The sequence below is a fragment of the Pyrus communis genome, chromosome 1 (assembly GCF_041283825.1).
Source record: "Pyrus communis isolate YQ-2024b chromosome 1, ASM4128382v1, whole genome shotgun sequence".
Classification (NCBI taxonomy): Eukaryota; Viridiplantae; Streptophyta; class Magnoliopsida; order Rosales; family Rosaceae; genus Pyrus; species Pyrus communis.
In genome coordinates, this window is record NC_142565.1 from 1,239,734 (window position 1) to 1,259,432 (window position 19,699).

Here is a 19,699-nt window from a genome sequence, read left to right on the forward strand (position 1 = left end):
TTCCCTGGATGATGTGGATCTAACAACAATTATCATCTTTCAGTTATGACCTAAAATTCGGGCAAATTATCTGAATATGTTGGAGTAATTAAAAAAGAATAATTAAAGTCGTATTGACATACTAGTTGATTTGACAAAGAACTTACTAACTAGTTAGCGCTGGAGGTTAAATGAATAAAAAATGAGAGCATAGAACATAATGGGCCTATGTCAAACTCTAAGTTGACGGCCCAACTTTTACCACAAAATCCAGTTTATCAAAATTCAGTGAAATCCCTTCTTCCAAATCAGATTTTCTAAACCCCTCTCAGAACCCCAAATCTCTGAAACTCTGAACCAAATCAATGGCTCTCTCCAAACCCACCTTCCTTACCCACCTCAAAACCCTAGCAAAGCCCCCAATTCGCCGCCGTTTAGCGCCACCCTCTTTCATCTCCCTCCGTTTTCTCTCCTTCGCCACCCCCGAAGAAGCCGCCGCCGAACGACGCCAGCGCAAGCGCCGCCTTCGCCTCGAACCCCCTCTTTCCTCCCTCCACCGCAACCAGCAGCAACAACAGCAACAGTCCCCAAAACCCCAAATAAACCCTAACGCCCCCAAGCTTCCCGAACCCGTTTCGGCCCTCTCCGGCAACCGCCTCAACCTCCATAACCGCATTCTCACCATCGTCCGCCAGAATGATCTCGAGGAGGCCGCTCTCTACACCCGCCACTCCATCTACTCCAACTGCCGACCCACCATTTTCACCGTCAACGCCGTGCTCACCGCTCAGCTCCGCCAGTCCAAGTACTCCGACCTCCTCACCCTCCACCGCTTCATCACTCAGGCCGGCGTTGCCCCCAATATCATCACTCACAATCTCATCTTCCAGACTTATATGGATTGTCGCAAGCCCGACACCGCCATGGAACACTACAAGCAGCTGATCAATGACGCCCCCTTCAACCCTTCCCCCACTACTTATCGGATTTTGATCAAAGGGTTGGTGGATAACAACAAATTGGACAGGGCTATGGAGCTCAAGGAGGAAATTGATGTTAAGGGTTTCGCACCGGACCCCGTTGTTTACCATTACTTGATGCAGGGATGTGTGAAGAATTCGGATTCGGATGGGGTTTTCAAGCTTTATGAGCAGTTGAAGGAGAAGCTGGGAGGGGCTGTGGAAGATGGGGTTGTGTATGGGAACTTGATGAAGGGGTTTTTCATGAGGGAGATGGAGAAGGAGGCCATGGATTGTTATGAGGAGGCTGTGGGAGAGAGTTCCAAGGTGAAGATGAGCGCCATGGCTTATAATTCGGTTTTGGATGCCTTGAGCAAGAATGGCAAGTTTGATGAGGCATTGAGATTGTTTGATAGGATGATCCAGGAGCATAACCCGCCGAGGCGTTTGGCTGTGAATTTGGGAAGCTTTAATGTGATGGCGAACGGGTATTGCGCAGAGGGGAGGTTTAAGGATGCCATTGAGGTTTTCAGGAAGATGGGAGACTATAGGTGTAGTCCGGATGCATTGTCATTCAATAATTTGATTGAGCAATTGTGTAAGAATGGGATGCTGAGTGAAGCTGAGGAGCTTTATGGAGAAATGCCCGACAAGGGAGTGAATCCAGATGAGTTTACATACGTTTTGTTGATGGATACTTGTTTCGAGGAGAATAGGCCCGATGATGCAGCTGAGTACTTCAGAAAAATGGTTGATGCCAAGCTGAGGCCGAACTTGGCAGTTTATAATAAGTTGGCTGATGGATTGGTTAAGGTAGGAAAAATTGACGAGGCAAAATCGTTTTTTGATTTGATGGTGAAGAAGCTCAAGATGGATATTCCGAGCTATCAGTTTATAATGAAGACGTTGAGTGATGCTGGGAAACTTGATGAGGTTCTTAACGTGGTAGATACAATACTGGATGACGATGGGGTTGAATTCGATGAGGAGGTGCAGGAGTTTGTTAAAGGGTTGCTGAGAAAGGAAGGGAGAGAGGACGAAGTGGGGAAGCTTATGGAGGAGAAAGAAAGGCAGAAGGCTGAAGCTAAGGCTAAGGAGCTCGAGGCAGCAGAAGCAGCAAAGAGAAGTGCAAGAGCTGCTGTCTCCTCCCTACTTCCATCCAAGTTGTTCGGCAATAAAGAACCCGAGGCAGGCTCTACGGAGGCCACTGAAAATGCAAGTGAAGCTGCCTCAGAGAGTGAAGCTGCAGAGACTGGTCAGGAGGAACTTAGCGGAGAAGAAGGCCAAGGCTCAGCTGAGATAGAGTCCAAAAGTGACGGTGCAACTGAGCAGGTATCGGTTTGAATTTAGTTAACTGGTGAAAATTTGTGATAGATCGTTTTTCTCAGTTGGAATTAGTGGGTTTATGGGATTGAGGCTTATTGGAATTGTCTTGATTCAAAAGCATGCTAGTTGTACTGTTACCAAGCAAATTGAAAATGAAGAAAACGCCTGCTTATTATACAATTTTATTAAAGCTGAAAACTTCCCAAACTCAAGAAACCGGGTTCGTTACAACGTACCAGGAAGAAGCTGGCACAGGTACAACAACACACGACAGTGTCTCAAGTAACAAACATTAAAACTTTCAAAATCATTTGTCTTAGCTACACAGGTTTGGTATGCACACCCCAGAATCTTGATTTTGCTGTTCCTTCCATATCCTCCCGGTAACTCTCAGCTTCAGCTCCTTCCTGTCGCCTCCGGAGAAGAACAGAGCCATGTTTCGTTGGATAATGAGACCATCGTGGCTATCCCTGACTTTTCGGTGGCTATCACGGACACTACGTGGTGTTCCCTCCCATATGAGTTTCCTGCCATTCGCTCCAACCTCTAAGCTGTAGCTGTAGTTCCGGGCCTCATTCTCATCACCCATAAAACGTAGGAATGCCATATAAACAGGAGCCATGCCGAGCTGGAAGGCTTCAAAATGAAGGCAGAAGTATTGACCAAAACAATGGAAGACCTGACAGGGAAAGAAGACAATTCAGGGTAAGTACATTGAGAATGAAGCCTAGCTTGTAGAAAACAGAAAACGCGATCAACCGCATGCAACCCTTAACATTAGGAGCAATTTTAACTTGATTGTTCTTCAACCAAAATAACAATCTTCCGACCCATTCTCGATAGAGCAGTAATCATCGCCGAAGGCGTTAAGAGGGACAAACAATAAACAAACCACAGAAATTTGCATTATAGTTAAATTCCATGCCACTTACTGTTAGCATCCATGTGGCGTTCTCTACTTCCCGCGGATTTGACTTCACATAACGATGGTTGAATGTGTATCCTGTGTGCATGTCCACCTTGTGATCATCCCTTAGATGGGCAACCAGGAAAGGGATGTCTCCGACAACAGAGCACTCCGATCCAGCATAAGGGCAATTGTACGGTCTGAAGTTGCACACCGATTCATGCTTTAGTTTGCTGTAGTACGGGAATATCTCTGGGCATCCCAAGGCGTAATACTTGCAGGGTAACTCAAGTGACTCGGCCACCTTCTCCAGCGCTAAACACCTAATATCTCCAAGCTCCTGTCTACAAGTGGGGCAGCGATTGTGTACCCTCGATTTACAAGTGGAACACAGTGTGTGGCCATTGTGGCACTGCAGATAAGCAAATTTTATTACAGAAAAGGAGATTAGTTCATATGAATTACAATAACCATCATGATATTAGAGAAATCAATACAGTATCCATCTTTCAATAACAAGAAAACTTTCTGCACGACGCACCACACTCACGGCAATGCAAAACTACGGTTCACACCAACGGAAACAAGCATATGCATGCCAAGGAGGTATTGGGAAGAAAAGTTCCAGCTACTTAAAATGGTAAATTGTACATCCTCGGTAAGGAACCCGTGTTTCGTTGGACTGCAACAACAGTTAATGTACTATAGTTTTCACAAGAACAACCAGAAGTGATTGAAAGTTTCAACGGTGCCCGGAACATGCCCTTCTTGCAGAGTAATGAGCTTGTATTTGACACAGTTGACTAACTTTTTTCTTAGTGAGAACATTCAATGACTCCAAATACTAAATCAGCAGCACTTGGATCATCCATCTGAATCATCCGCGGACCCGAAAGATCCGTAATCTAGTTAACATCGCTCATTCATACAATCAAACCCCAGTCGGCTTTCAGTAGAACCATATATCATCTATGCAAAATCCTAAAGCCAAACTCTACCCAAAGCCTAGTTCCACAAATCCAATCAAAAAGGCCAATTTCCAATAGAAAAGAACCACAAATACGTCAAATTAATCCATTCATTCAAAAACCCAAGTTTCCATCGCACCCAATAAACAGAAATGCAAGCAACAAAATTACCAATACCCAAACAAAACCCCAATTCAATAAAATTAAAACCAAATGCAGGAAAAATAGAGAGAAAAATGACCTGATGGATTGGCGGGTACATGGAATTGGTGCAGACGGGGCATTCGAGCAGCTCGTGGACGCTGGTGGCGGGAGCAATGGCGGTGGGCCCGTTGATGGTGACGTTGGTGGTGACATTGCTTCTGGGCTTGGAAAATTCATGGTGGTGCTGATGAGGATGAGGATGCGGGTGCAGAGTGTTGTGGTGGGGATGGATCTCGTCCTCATCGAGTCCATCTGAGGACGACACACACTCGATGCTTTCCAAGTCCATCGCTCTCCCCCTGGACCACCCCAAAAGATCGAATTTTTCACCAAACCCAATTGCAAAAATGAAAAATTATCCAAAACCCACTAATCAAAATCCCCAAGCGAACCCACAAATCGAAGAACCGATTGCTCGGAGCTGCTGGGTTTCTCTCGGACCTTCCCTTTTCCCTATTATTTTCCGGGAAAATTTCAGAAAGTGGAAGAAAAAGGAGGGAGCGAAGGAGGGAGAAGATGGATTGGTGGGATTCCAACCCCCTCTTCTGTGAAAAGAAGGTTCTTTTCTTTTCCGCTCCTCTCTCTCTCTCCTCTCTCTCTCTCTGTCTCTGAGTGAGGAGAGAGAAAAAGAGAGGGACAAGGGTGGCCGTTGATTCGAAAAGTAATTGAGAGTGGGATTGAAATCGGACGGCTATTGTGGATTGAGTTAATTGTTTAATCCAGTTTATTGTCCTAAGCCAAAAGGTTTTAGGACAATTCGCTTATGATTTGATTAGAGAATGCCTTGGTGCCGCACATACGTCATTACCGTTTGGTTTACGCCTTATACCACACGTGAAACATCAAATTTTTTTTAGAGAATTTTAACGAAAAGTTCTGATACTCTACATTTTAACAAAAAATCATATTTTTATACTAAAAATTCAATTATGATACTATTTACTTTATCTTTTATTTTGCCCTTATCGTTAAAACTCAAAGTTTTCAAATCATTAGTTGTCCCATTTTTTTTATTTTCCATTTCTTTCTTATTTACCTTCTATTCTTATTGATGTTGTACAACGATTGAAATCGCTTATTTGACTTCACACGTAAGACATCGATAAAATTATATTTAGAAAAACACTTCAAACTCAATACTTTAGAAACACAGAATAACTAATTTATTTTGTATCGAGAGAAGGAAACTAAAAAACTTCGGGCTTACAAGTAGATAGATTATGAGTTTTGTTTTCCATCTAAACTTTTAAAATGTTTTTGTATAAATTGTGAGGTATTTTTAATTATTTACTAACCTCGTCAATATAAGACTAAAAAAATAATAATGTTTTTGAGTCTTTAAGGATATGTATAAGTAATGAATGAACACTAAGTTAAACCTTTTGATGACATGTAATATTATTTGCAAATTTAGTCTAAAAATTTAGTATATGCGTTACTCTTTGTTGAAGATTAGACTTGAATTGGAACAGATGTTTAAACATAGCAACCTACATAACTACTAGCTAGTAAATAAATTAACAACCAAACAAAAATTTGTAAAAATTGAAAAAAATAAACATGCACATAGCATTTCAAACTTAGGACCTCTTGTTAATTTTAAACAACAAAAACCATTACTTCTAATTAAACTTCTTGATCATTTAGCCAAATTTTATAAATTTATACAGTTATGAAAAGGAATTTGTAAAAATTGGAATGTAAATAAACACCCATGGTGTTTTGAACCTAAGACCTTCTCATTTCATTAATTTTAAACAACAAAATCATCAGTTATGGTTAAATTTCTTAGTCACTAAACCAAATTTTATAAATTTATACTCTTATAAAAACATATATAAATATACCACTCTAATAATTTTGGTGCCCCCAACTTTTTTGGGCCCCAGATGGCTGCCCTGCCTGCACTGGGCCTGGGCCCGGCCCTGCTTCCTTTCTTTGTTTTGCAGCCATGTTTTCTGTTGAGTTTGGGTGTAGAGTTTCAGTGTTGTATCCGGCTCGGGTGTCTGCCACACCACCACGTTATCCTTGTTGTCTGCTATTTCTGGCGGTGTTGCTCGGGAATTTCCAGAAACTTCTTTCCGATGGTTGGCTTCTCTCCCGCCAACTATCTCTTGTTAATGGCTGTGTGCAGGTGGCGCCTGTGGAGGTGATGATCTGCGGTGGAAGTGGATTGGATGGCTGGCTAATTCTCGGATCGGGGGTGGAGAACACAATGGGTGGTTCTCGGTAGTTCGTTTTTGTTTGGGCTTCACTGTTGTTGGGCTCATTTTATGTGTTTTCTTTGTTTTTAAGCCCCGTTCTTTGTTTGTTTCTAAGAATAATTTGGGCCTTTGTTTGGTTTGTAAGTGTGTGTTTGTTTTAATAAAAGTTACTCGTTGGTGATCCTTTTGGATCCTACTTACCCCAAAAAAAAAAATAAAAAAATAAAAAAATAAGAAAAACCTGCCAAAGATTGAGCTCAACTCAAGAGATGGAGATATAAGGGTGCGATAAAGTCTTCGGTGGATGAGTCTCTCGATATTAATATTTCAAAACCAATTATGTGAAAAATAATCTCAATATAGAACGAAAAGATTCCTATCACTCTAATTTAAATCCGAAAATAACATAAATTTTTTATTATTATCTGTTTAGCATCCTCAAGTTCTATTTCTGATTAAAAGTTATTTGCATATTTCCAAGGTTCTGGGTAAAGCAAAAAGTCAAGCTCACAAATTTCTACCGAGAAGTAATGCATCCTGCTGCTGAACAGGACTGAACCAAAACCCTTGTGAGAAATATACAAAACGCGTTGTATCAAAACAACAACAACCAAGCCTTATCCCGCTAAGTGGAATCGGCTACATAACGCTTTGTATCATTAAAAAAAAATTATACATGACGCTTATCTGATTTATTAAATTAATGTTTATTATGTACAAGATTGGGATTTAGGGATACAAATAAGGTCCAACAAAAGCCAAGTTTACATGCTAGCAACAACGGAAGAAAGCTCTGTTTCCGCCTCCGGCTCTCCATCGGTGCCCTCCGTGGTTGCAATCTGCTAGACGAGAATACGGCGTTAGCAGATAAAAACATGAGGGTGGTAAACTGAAAGCAGGACTTTATTGACGAATACGAGAAATACGCACCTCTGCATCCTTCGCCTTATTCTGCGAATGATAGCGATCCAATGCACCCTTGCCATAAAGGATTTTAGCTCCACAACCCTTGCCGTCCAATCCAACGGCTTCTTCATCAATTACAACTGCGTCTATTATGTCATCGCCTGTTCTAACTTCAGGTATCTGCAAAAGATACCAAGAGAATTAAATCATCTACGACATATCAGATGACTCCCAAAGATGCAAAAGATACAAGGATAAGTGGGAGTACCTCATACATGGCGTCCATCAATATATTTTCTAAAATTGCTCGTAAGCCACGAGCCCCAGTGTTTTTTGATATTGCCTTTTTAGCAATTAATCTCAAGGCACTTTCTGTGAAATGCAGTTTGACCTGAGAGAAGTGAAGCATAAACGATTTAGCTAAAAACCAATTGTGTCTCGAACCATGGAAGTGAGAGAATTGCAACAACGGACAATGTAAGTCGGACATAACAAGCAAAGATTTCAATAGAAGTGCACAAAACCAGCACGTTGACAGATAAGAATTACTTACTCCATTCATTCGGAACATCTTCTTGTATTGCTTCCCGAGGGCATTTTTTGGTTCTGTCAAGACCTACAAAACATAGTTGCCGGTAAGAAACACATGGGACAGTACATTTAACAAATAACGTTAAAAAAAAAATCCAAACAAGAAAAACAATACTTGTAAAAGCTTTGAGCACGACAAGAATAAGTAGACCACCATGTCGATTAAAATTAGTCATACCAGACGTATTTCCTCTCAAAGGGGAGAAAAAATTTCAAATTACTGGACGGATCAGTAAGGACTTATTCAAAAGCTTAGTAATGAATAATTAGCCATCAATCCATAAAGACTTTCTGAGATTAAAAATGGTCGAGTAAATGACATAGATGCCCGAGCTGTTTCTACAGAAACAAAAAGAATGCAATGTATTACCTCAACCAATTGATTTTCGGTTAGTGCTGACAAGCTGACAAGGATGGGAAACCGGCCAACAAATTCTGGTATCAACCCATATCGTATAAGATCACTACTTTCAACCTGTCAACAAAACCAGTTCTCACATATTTATAAATTTCTAAAGAGATAAAAATAGAAGGTTATATAAACTGCTACTTGTTGATTCAAAACTGATGGGAACTTACAATCTCCAATAAGGATGATGTAACAGCAGCATCTGTAACACCGCCAGTCCTCATATTCGCCCTAACGGGGGCACCAAACCCAATAGAAGAATCTTGGCGTCTGTAGGACAAGCAAAAGGCAAAGAAATACTTTAAAGAGAGAGAGAACAAGAAGATTACATAATTTCAGTGTTGGGGGTATAGAAGTACCTTTCTGAGATTGTTTTCTCTAAGTCAATAAAGGCACCACCACAAATGAAGAGAATATCCTTTGTGTCAATCTGTGAAGAAACACGGGGGAAAAAAGAGTAAACTTACGAACTCATTTTCAATGATCTACCCAACCAAAAATCAGTCAACCATAACACACAAAGACATTTACTAGGCTAAATACTAGTTAAATTGCAAAGAATAGCAGAATAAGCTTATTTTTATGACTATGATCAATATCTAATTGTATCCATGAGCTAATGCAGTTTAATATAATGTGTAGATAACTCAGACATGTATCTTCAGCCACTGATATACCTGAATGTTTTCACCTCTAGGGTGCTTTCGAGCTCCCTTCTCAGGAACATTGACAACCTAGATCATAAGAAATCAACAGATCAGAATACAATGAATTAAACCCACACAGGTTAAAATTGTTTAAATGAATCCAAGTCATAAATGAGACATCTATGACCGCGTACAAGAATATCCTGAGATGGGCCTTTAGGCCCTTGACACAGCCTTAACCAACATGCCATCTCCACGATGCCCGCTAGCATTAGTACTAACATAGTAGGTAAAATGTGCACTTACGGTCCCTTCCAGCATCTTAAGTAAAGCCTGTTGAACTCCCTCTCCAGATACATCCCTACTAATATTTAGGCTCTCAGCCTGCAAAATAGGAGCAGAGGTTGGTACACATAAAAGAGTTGAAAGCTTCTTCCACAAAGAGAGAAAGATGAACATAAAAACGCACCTTTTTGGTAATCTTGTCAACTTCATCAATATAAACAATTCCCTGCTGTGCAGCTGTTACATTATAATCGGCAACCTGGCATTGAATACAGAAGCACATAGATGAACTTGGGATTACTAAGCACTATAAGCATATAAGTGCACGTTTCAAGAAAAATTTCATGATAAGTGGGAACTCGGTAGGTAATGATAACAAAGGTTTATGGCAAAAAAAACAACTTTCAAATTTCCCCACAGAATTATGGCATAAAACAATTAAAACAGGTTTGGCTTCTTATAGACTTAAATATAAGATAAGAATGAAACCGTAAACATAAAAGATGTTTCAATAATAGGATTCTTGTTGCCAATTCCAAAACTAATCACAATAAGCGGAAAACAATTAACAATGCGATGCACATGTAGCACCAAAGGGAGCCCTTGCTATTGAGCATAGACTATCAACACTCGGATTCAGACGGACAAAAATAAAATATGTTCAAGAAAATTTACCGTAAGGAGTTTGTATAAAATTGACTCCACATCTTCCCCTACATATCCTGCCTGCAAGTAACAACATTGCGTCATGACCACCATACTGACGAGAACCTAAATAATAAACCATGCATGTACGATGAATATTCTAGGGACCATGATGGCCAGCGTTTTCAAAAAACATCCAAGGTTGATCCTTGCCTAGAGCATAGTGACTCCAAATTTAATGGTAAAGGAAGAACCACTTTCTATTACAAAAGAACTTCAATTACAAAACAACAACGAAGAACAACAAAACTTACCTGAGTTAAAGTTGTTGCATCTGCAATAACAAATGGAACATTCACAAACCGTGCCAAGGTTTTGGCGAGTAGTGTCTTCCCTGTCCTTGAAAGAGCATCAAAGAGAACAAATGAGACCAGTAACCAAAGCAACAAACTAATGAACACTTCAAAAGCAAACTGTTAAAAGGCATCGAAACGAGAAAGCATTAAAGATATAAATTTCCAGCTATAATGCAAATACATGCAACATCCATGAAACTAAGATGCCAGGCGAATCCAAGCAGCAATTGAACAGTTTAATACATAGTGAAAATGTAGTTCAAAGTTTTCAAGGATAATTCTAAATTACCTGAGCCTGTTGGCCCCATTAAAAGAATGTTACTTTTTTCAAGCTCCACTCTATCGTCATCCGTTGCATCTACTTTCCCGTTACTTGAATCTCCTGTGGACCTAATTTCCCAAGAAGCAGCATGTTAGAAAGTAGGAGTCAGCATCAGTCAGTCCAGTCGGGTTTTGAGTAGACACCAAAACTAAACTGAATTTCACTTTTCATGACTTATAGTTAAAGCTATGAGATATAATTAGTACAAATGCCTTCAATCTACGACGCGAGCCTCGAAATGATTCTTCTTAACATAAAACATAGAGTCAAACAAGATATGTATATGGATATGGAGCTGACCACTTCTGCAGGGACTCATGATATATCCTCTTATAGTGATTGTAAACAGCAACAGATAGCACCTGCATAAAATATATATATATATATATATATATATATATATATATATATATATATTATATAAGAATTGCAGAAACATAAACTTCTCCTATATGGAACTCCGAAAGGCACAAAAAAACCAAAGCAAAAACTCACCTTCTTGGCCTTCTCTTGCCCAATTACAAACTTGTCAAGCCCCTGACAAATTTCCTTCGGAGTAGGAAAATTATTCCCCAAATTGGAACCACCCCAATTATCATCCTTCGAATTCGAATCGAAACCACCTCCCGAGCCAGGGCTCGGACCGCCTCCTCCACGAACCAAATTCGAGCCGGGAGCAGTCCGAACCACAATTCCATCACCGGACCACACCTCCGGCGGGTCCCCCTGAGACGACACAACAGTGTTACACCTGCTGCTGCTCAATTTCCGTCCCCAATTCTTATCACTATTCTTGCTAACTCTCTGGGAAGCTCGCGGGTGATTGAAAATCTGCGAACCCTTTCCAACAAATTTGCCGCCGAGCAACACCGGGTTGAAGGAAGTGAAGTGGTCGGGAGTGTTCATGAACAAGTCCTCGCTTTTGGTGCGGTGGGCATAGTGAGAGCTGGCCACCCTGCTGGCGTGCATGTAGTTCAAGACAAAGTACCTGAATTGGGAGACGGCGGATGACGCCGTGTCTCTGGAGGGCTTGGATCTGAGCGCCGCGGCCATTGGGGGCGTGAGGAATTTTACGGGAAAATGAAGGAAAACGAGGGAAAATTAGGATCGAAACATGGATTTTTGGGTGAAAAAATGAAAACTTGGAGAGGCGTTTGGGAAATTTGGGGTTGAATTCAACTGGGTTTATCTAAGATTTTGGTAAGTGTGTGTATGGTGGTTGAATTTTGATGGTGGAGTTGGAAATTGAAATTTGGAAGAAGAGTACAAAGGAAAGCAGAGATATTTGAGCTCGATTGTTGTAATGACTTGCAAGAAAGACAATGGAAATGTCTGAATTTACAGAACAGGGCTTGAGGTTTGATCGATTATCTATTTCACCACGTCTCGTTTGAAGACTTCCGCAAGGATAAAAATGTCATTTAACTTGATCAGAATTATCTCTGTATATGTTTACTTACTTGAAATGAGAAAAAACAAGCAGGTTTGAGATGAGTCCGGACTTAGAGCAACTCAGTGCTCATCTTTTTTCATTTCAGTAGAAGTATAGCATTACTAGATTAAATGGTTAGTTATTAGATGAAAAAAAATCAGTAAAAATCGAACTTCTATCATAGTGCATAAGTATCACTTGCTATAGGAAATCATAGAACAACTCATTTACTCATTTTCCGAGAAGTTATTTTAAAATAAACAGTGTCAACCCATACTCATATACAATCTTCAACCGAATAGTTGAACATAACCCCATAATGATTTATTAGTTTTAACTTTAAATTTATTAATTAATTTAATTAAACTACCATTAGACGTTTTCAAATCTAGTTGTTCAAATGGAGCCCAAAAAGGACCAATGAGAGGTTACATTTGGTCACTAATGCCTTTTAGACAATTAATGAGCTAATAAGCTCCATATAATTATAGGCTTATAATCAGCCATCAATTAGAGAGGAATTTTCAAGCGATTTTTTAACTTTTAGACCTTTAATCCTCTTCATTCGAGATTGCCTAAACATGTGAATTATCAAAAAAGTGACAAATGAACACATCAAAATAGGGGCTTATTAACGAAAGAAGGGTGGACTGCCGTGACGCCAGCTAATCCCCTTTTTGGAAAAAAGGGACTTATTTACGAAGAAATCTAAACATTATCATTTACATCTTTACATGAAATAGTTACAATGCAAGCTAAGAAGGTGAAAGATCACTTCTCTACAAGCAAAGCTTTCATAATCCTCAACTCTACAACGTTAAACCGATAACTCCGACGGGCACTTTCAATCGGAATGGCTGCTCCTCCTAAGCTCCCACGCTCCGTTTAATGAACTGCAGGGTCCCCGAAAACAATTAGAATCTGTGAACAGACACGAGAACTTTCATCATGAGATTGTTATTTTTCGGCATTGGATAATGAGCTTCAGAGAAAGATCACTCACTCTTTTTTTGACATCAGATTTTTGGCTTCATTTATAGCATCACTCGCTGCGAATAGCGCCATCTTCTTCACCTGAAAACAGCAAAATCGTTAAGCCCAAGAGACAACTCCAGACATGCCGCATTCTTGCCTTGTATCGTATACATTGTATGGAGACAATATAAGATTAAGCCCGTAGCATTTTAACTGTGCAGGTATAATTCTTTGCTAACGTATAGAAATATAGAAGTTTTCTGTAACCAGACAATACGAAAATCATATAATCATAGTGCTGCCTTGATGCAAAACTAATAGTTCAACCTATTACGATCAGATTATTTGGGATGCAAAACCACCTAACGATGAGCTCCAGGACCAATCCAAATTAACACTACCTCCAATTTATCTTCCTTGGATCTATGTTTTTCCGGAAGCAAGCGAAACTCCTCTGTTAGTCGGATGCATTCTTGAATATTTTCGGGGGAAACAAAATCGAGGGCCACTTTAATGCATGACTGAGAGAAGAGAAAATGAAGACAGTGTCAAACTTGATATATTACATGAATATTGATAATCTAGCGCTGCTAAAGAAAGTAAGTCGTGATAAATTGGCAAATCAATGGGAGGAAATCTCACCTTCCTATTTCGCACTTGATGTGGGCATCCAGCAGGAATGAAAACAGCCTCGCCGAGGTGTTGCTCAAATGTCCAAGGCTCAACATCTGAAAGTAATTCACATTCACAGTTAAAAACTCGTCAAGCAAGAATTACTCGGTTATAATTCTGGTTAACAAGAATGACTCACTAAATGCACACAACTCCTTACCAAACTCTTCCTTCAACTTCTTTTTATGCTTCTCATTAAGATAAAGAGTCTGGTCATGAATAGGATGAATAACCTGAAGCAAATTCAAGTGCAGCACATCAACTTAGAAACGACTTAATTCAAAGTAATATTTGAAAATGGGATAAGCCATGATACGTACAGAATTCACGGGGGAATTACTGATGTGGTAGAATTCTTTGTGATGCTTCTGTAGGTACTCTTTTAACTTGGGTACATCTTGGCGACGGAAAATGTCCCACACAGCACCTCCATATACAACCTCTGAAGTATCATTACTTCGAGCATTTCTAGTTGGAATTGAACTGGACTCCAGGGCATTGACAAACTTCATGTCTTCTGTCAAATTAGAAGGCTCAAGATATTCGTTACATGAATTCCTTTCAATTATTTCATTTTCAGCTTCATATTGCTTCTGTAATTGGTTGATGATTTTCCGCTGTCGTGGAGGAATCTTTACTTCCGTTGTGTGTGTCAGCACATTAACCTAAACAGAAATTGTGAAAAACGGTTTAAGTAGCAGTGGAATTGCATAGAAAAATGAGAACGATAGGCAACAATAGCTAATAAAGAACAAATCTAAAATTGATTAATTGTGTACCGCATCAGAAATGTCACAGTGCAGTTTTGTTACTGAATCACCTCTACCAAGCTCCTCCATTGTTCCATAAGCGATGTACGTCTTTGGTCCCAAGTCTGGCTTTAAGGCAACAGGAAGCTTAGTCGCAAGATTTAGAACACCCGATTTGGGATGGGTATAGTCACAAAATGGAAGCATGGCAATACATTCGGCAAAATGCCTTGGTAAACACTCGTCAAAGGAATTTGATGCAGGCCAATCCTTCAGCTTCAACATCTCTGGCCACCCAGTGCTATACTTACGGCCCTCTATATAGCCCTTAAAGAACTGAAAAATATTAATCTCAACCTGCAGTGCCAAATTAAAAGACAGTTAAACAAATATAGGGGAGATGAAATCTGCATTCAACATGTTGAAAGTCCACCACGTACCTCACACCAATCAAGGCAATCAATGGCTTTGACCCTGACAGCCTCCTCTTTCAATACTTTTTTCGCCCCAATAAAAGCCCTCCACATAACCATTGGTTCCCAGCTCAGGCCAGCAGCCTTTTTTAGTACATTCCGAACTACAACAGGTTCGCCTCTCGTCCAGTGTAACTGGAAATGCTCAATATCATTGTCCCCCAGATGAACAGAATTTGGGCAGTAGAGAAAGTTATCATGGGAGTGCTCCCTATAAGCCGCCTGCCTTACTTCAGAAGCTTTTACTCCATCTCCAGCAGAACTGATAGAATGGCACAAAGAACATCCTCGAGAAAAATCAATATCTGGTGCCTGATAATTGACAGTGAGGTACTCGGAACTCAAAATTAGTTTTTCAACCCAATTAGCTTCAAAGATACGTCTCAGTTCAAGTAATTGGGCACCACAACCTCCCCGTGCTTTAGGAGGACAAGGAATCCTACCATCAGCCTCCGCTATCCAATCAGGAAAATCAGATGACATGTCACTTGTGCACCCATTTAATGGTACAGCCATTTCGCTCTGTGATACATTCCCATTAGCAGGAATCTGGCCATTTGTGACTGTGCCTTTACCATATACTCTTTGAAAAGACTGCTGACAAGATGATTCTGCTTCACCACCTCCAGGCTGGCATCCTTCCCTTAGTTCCGAGCAACAAGTGAGACAGAGATCGTAAGAACAATCAGGATTGGGGCAGCTTCTGTGGAAATTGACAATGGATGTGTTGCAATTGTCACTGTAGAATTTGTTCACGGTCACAAACTTGTACCATATGAATGAAACTAAAATACATTTTACTCAAATCGTAGGATATTCATGAACACCAGTACTCATTGGTAAGTAACCCCCCAGAAAACTATGTGATCGGTCAAGTCCAAACCTACCTAGTAAGATGGTAACAGAGTAACCATTTTATTTATCAACGTAACTGATTACATTAACGTACACATTTATGAAATTCCTGAAAAAGTAACTTCATAGATAACTAGTATTTCAACTTCAATCATAAGGGCGAATAAGATGATACCAATACACTCGATCATCATCCTCTAGTATGGACCTCGTGAAGTCCTCCTCTGTCAATTGGACGCCTATAAAAACAAGTACGGAAAACCTGTCCTTAAATATTTCTGAACCATCAATCTAGCATATAAAATGAAAGTTAAAAAGGAAAACAAATCATATTACAATACCCCGCAAACAGCATTCCACATCTAACTCAGATTTCTGCTCCTGTTGGATATGCCGAAGGAGAGGAAGTGTCTTGCATAGCAAGTAAAGCAACTTTTGCAACTTAACATTTGCATCTGTTTCTTCATTCCCAGCCTGTAAAACAAGTACTTTGTTTGGTATAAAAAGGAAAAAATTGCTTTCCTAGGGCAGGAAGAAACGAGACAAAAAGAAGAAGAAAATCAAGGTACGGCTCACACCACCACAACTAAATCCTCCTTGAGGCATATTCTGCAGTTGCAGTTACCACGACAATATGGACAAGCAATCTCTATGTCCTGTTTTGTCTTGTCTGGATACCTATTCATTTGAATGAACATACCATCAGAAACGTTTGATGAGACTCATTCATATCAGCGATATTAAAGAACATTCATATTAATCGACAATTAACAGAAAAGTTTACATTGTGACAACCAAATGATCATTGAATTGGAATTACCACTTTGCAAGGCAAGCGTAGCAATAGCGTTTCCTTCTGCAGTTTAAACAAACAACGACACCTTTTCTGCCATTCTTCAAGCACTGGTGGCACATTAAACTCTCCTTTTTATCATCCTAAAAGAAGAAGAAAAAAACTGTTAAAATGCATTGCAATAGACGATTTGAATTAACTTGTAAAGGTATATATATTCTATATGTAGGGAAAAGACACAGGATATTTGTACAAAGAGAAGTTTCAAATAAGCTTGTTCAGATAGTTAATCAATTTAGGAAATATTGAATGTAGGATAACTCACCCACATATCGGTAGATTTTCCCCTGTTAAACTCAGTGGCAATCGGATGCTGGTTGTTGAACTTCCGGGGTCTCCCTCTAGGCCTCTTATGGCAATTGTTTTCTATACCATCAGAGTTTTTCAACTGCTCCACAGGGAAACCGAAGTCCTTCCGGGGTCTCCCTCTAGGCCTCTTATGATAATGTTTTTCCATAAGAGAGTTTTTCAATTGCTCCACAGGGAAACCGAAGTCCTCCTTCAAATCCTTTTCTTTCTGATGTTCTACCTCCAATGCAGATGCTGAACTTTGATGCTGCAGTGCTGCAATCTTACTCCAAGCTTCAGCAATAAGAATTTGTCTCTTTTTCTTTGAACCCTTAGGTCGGCCGCGCTTTTTCTCTGATCTCTCATCTCCACCATCAACTTTTTCAACGTTTTCCCCTTCCTGCCTTCGGTGTTTTATAGCAGCAGCATTTAGTCTCTTCGTTTTTGTACCCTTCGATCGACCATGCCTATCTTTTTGTTGGGCGTCCTCATTTCCTCCTTCATTATTACCAGAGGCTTCCACAGGCATTCGCTTATATTCCTCACCCAAAAGAATAGGCATCTCATTCTCCAAACCCGTCACGGAAGCATCTTCACCATTACCGTGATTGCCAACTACTATATCACCAGGCGTTTCCTGAATTGGCTCACCTACAATATTTTTCTTCCTAGTCTTTGAACCCTTTGGCCGACCACGCTTCTTCTTCATCTGAACATCCTCAGAAGTGGCTCCACTTGGCAATCTCCCCATATCTTCTCCAATAATGATCTCATCCTCCAGCCCTGTCGAACAGACAACCTCAATCTTACTATCATTACCAACATTTTTCTTCTTATTCTTTGAACCCTTAGGACGACCACGCTTTGCCTTCAACCGCACAATCCCATCTCCAACTTCATAACCACTGCACACTTTAACTTCCATTTTCTCGCTTTGTTCACACATGAGATCAAGCATTTCTTTCTTCAAACCGATAGGCGGAGCAGATATGTCAATGCCCTCAGCCCCTAATATTGACATGCCATGATTTTCCTCTCCTATAAGATTTTTCTTAGTCTTTGAACCCTTTGGTAGACCAACCTTTTTCTTTGGCCGAACGATCTCATTCCCAACTTCATTGCTGGTGGTGGCTATGGCAATCAATTCCTTAGTTTCGTCACCCACAACGGGCGCCAAAGCCTCAATTTTATCATTCACAATAGCCTTCTTTCTAATTTTGAAACCCCTTCGTCGAGCTTGCTTACTCTGTGGCTTCACAGTCCCTTCTCCACCCACATTTTCACCAGGCATACCCTCATTTTCATCATCTGCAAGGTTGTTCTTTTTCTTGTTCTTGGACCCCTTCGGTCGACCTTGCCTGCACTTTGGCCTCACAATCTCGCCTTCACCCACATTTTCTCCAGCAATTCCACTCGATTGCACAACACCCTCTTCAGCACCAACAACTTTCTTCTTGTTCTTTGATCCCTTCGGCCTCCCACGCCTCCCTTTCGACCCAACCCCCTCTTCTTTAGCATTTTTTCCACGTCTATCTTCGCCACATTCACCTCGACTCTCCACCATTCCACCTCCATTTCCAGACGCATTTCCACTCAAGCAGCCCTGATCTCTTTCACCACCCCATAACAAACCACTCTCACCGCCTAAAAGCCCGGCCGCTCCGCCTCTGACTCCACCACCAAACAGGCCTTGAATTCCCTCACCGGCATTTTCACAAGCATACAGATCACACCCAACAACTTGATTTCCCACACCACCGCCAAGTCCGCTACAAGAATGCTCACCACCCCAAAACCCAATGCCTCCGCCGCCACCGTCAAGACCCAAACAGCCACCAGGGTCCTTATTTCCAACAAACCCAAATCCAAAATTCTCACAACCCAAAATCTTACCTCCATTTCCAGAACCAGCTCCGCCGAAGCCACCTCGAAATTCTTCAATTCCAAAACCTTGACCGCCAAATTTACATACATCTCCACCACCACCACCCCAAAAGCTCACACCTTCACCATCAATCCCAAGGCCGCCGCCACTCACTTCACCAAAAAGGCGCGCAATTTCATCCCCAACACTCAGCCCGCCGCCGTTTCCACCGCCGAACCACCCTTCAGCTACCTCCCCTGCAACACCCAGATCCCCATTTCCCAAAATTTCACCACTTTCCTGCCTGTTTCTCTTCTGCCTCTGTTCACCGCCCTCAGCTCCCCCGCCATTTTCACCATTCCCAACCTCCTCCTGAGCCTTCCTCTTCCTCTCCGCTTCTTCCACCACCTTCTCCATCCTCCTTTGACCGCTCACTCCTCAGCTGCAACCAGACATACCGCTTCAGCTCACAGAATTCCAAGTTCTTACAACATGAAAATGATCAAACATTCAAAAAACCACCTCGGAAAACAAAACGAAACTGCCTACTGTTTTGTGTTTCTGTTACTCGTAATTACTATTGTTTTGGGACATTAAATGTTGTTGGGCCGAACAGACACCGAGAAGTCCCTCGGCATTCGAACCATCTTTTCTGGCTTTTTTTTCAGATGGAAGGGACAGACAACACCCATGTGTGACTTTGGGCGACGTCGTTTTCATGGATAGGTGGTGGATTGGAACCCAGAGATTTTTCAGTGTGCCGCTAATAAATTTCGTGACACCAAATTTTATGACACTTAAAGTACCATATCATGTCCTTGACGTATTAA

General features: G+C 40.9%; 4 protein-coding genes across 5 annotated transcripts; 1 reads left to right on the forward strand and 3 right to left on the reverse strand.

The window, feature by feature from the left end:
- The first annotated feature begins 257 nt into the window (after positions 1-257).
- On the forward strand, positions 258-2,444 carry LOC137720051 (pentatricopeptide repeat-containing protein At3g49240, mitochondrial-like). The gene has a single exon (XM_068459052.2). The coding sequence runs from the start codon at positions 345-347 to the stop codon at positions 2,280-2,282; it is 1,938 nt and encodes a 645-aa protein (XP_068315153.2). The 5' UTR covers positions 258-344; the 3' UTR covers positions 2,283-2,444.
- On the reverse strand, positions 2,418-5,137 carry LOC137720052 (E3 ubiquitin-protein ligase SINAT5). Its single transcript, XM_068459053.2, has 3 exons — positions 4,381-5,137; positions 3,197-3,583; positions 2,418-2,943 (listed from the first exon to the last, which is right to left on the reverse strand). The coding sequence occupies exons 1-3, from the start codon at positions 4,630-4,632 to the stop codon at positions 2,581-2,583; spliced, it is 1,002 nt and encodes a 333-aa protein (XP_068315154.1). The 5' UTR covers positions 4,633-5,137; the 3' UTR covers positions 2,418-2,580.
- A 2,069-nt stretch (positions 5,138-7,206) lies between these two features.
- LOC137720181 (CLP protease regulatory subunit CLPX1, mitochondrial) lies at positions 7,207-12,069 on the reverse strand. Its single transcript, XM_068459197.2, has 15 exons — positions 11,204-12,069; positions 11,009-11,070; positions 10,676-10,776; positions 10,345-10,424; positions 10,061-10,111; positions 9,570-9,644; positions 9,407-9,484; positions 9,131-9,187; positions 8,813-8,883; positions 8,624-8,723; positions 8,415-8,519; positions 8,007-8,069; positions 7,722-7,844; positions 7,478-7,633; positions 7,207-7,386 (listed from the first exon to the last, which is right to left on the reverse strand). The coding sequence occupies exons 1-15, from the start codon at positions 11,759-11,761 to the stop codon at positions 7,312-7,314; spliced, it is 1,755 nt and encodes a 584-aa protein (XP_068315298.2). The 5' UTR covers positions 11,762-12,069; the 3' UTR covers positions 7,207-7,311.
- Positions 12,070-12,786: 717 nt separating this feature from the next.
- Positions 12,787-19,631, reverse strand: LOC137720060 (uncharacterized). 2 transcript variants are annotated; one of them, XM_068459066.2, is made up of 13 exons: positions 16,983-19,631; positions 16,685-16,800; positions 16,443-16,542; positions 16,206-16,338; positions 16,040-16,103; positions 14,977-15,748; positions 14,567-14,893; positions 14,108-14,452; positions 13,948-14,020; positions 13,758-13,843; positions 13,517-13,636; positions 13,144-13,214; positions 12,787-13,033 (listed from the first exon to the last, which is right to left on the reverse strand). In XM_068459066.2, exons 1-13 carry the CDS (start codon positions 19,284-19,286, stop codon positions 12,985-12,987), a joined length of 4,560 nt encoding a protein of 1,519 aa, XP_068315167.2. In that variant the 5' UTR covers positions 19,287-19,631; the 3' UTR covers positions 12,787-12,984. The 2 variants fall into 2 exon arrangements, with proteins under 2 accessions (XP_068315167.2, XP_068315168.2); XM_068459067.2 differs by having other exon boundaries at positions 12,787-13,061.
- Positions 19,632-19,699: the final 68 nt, after the last annotated feature.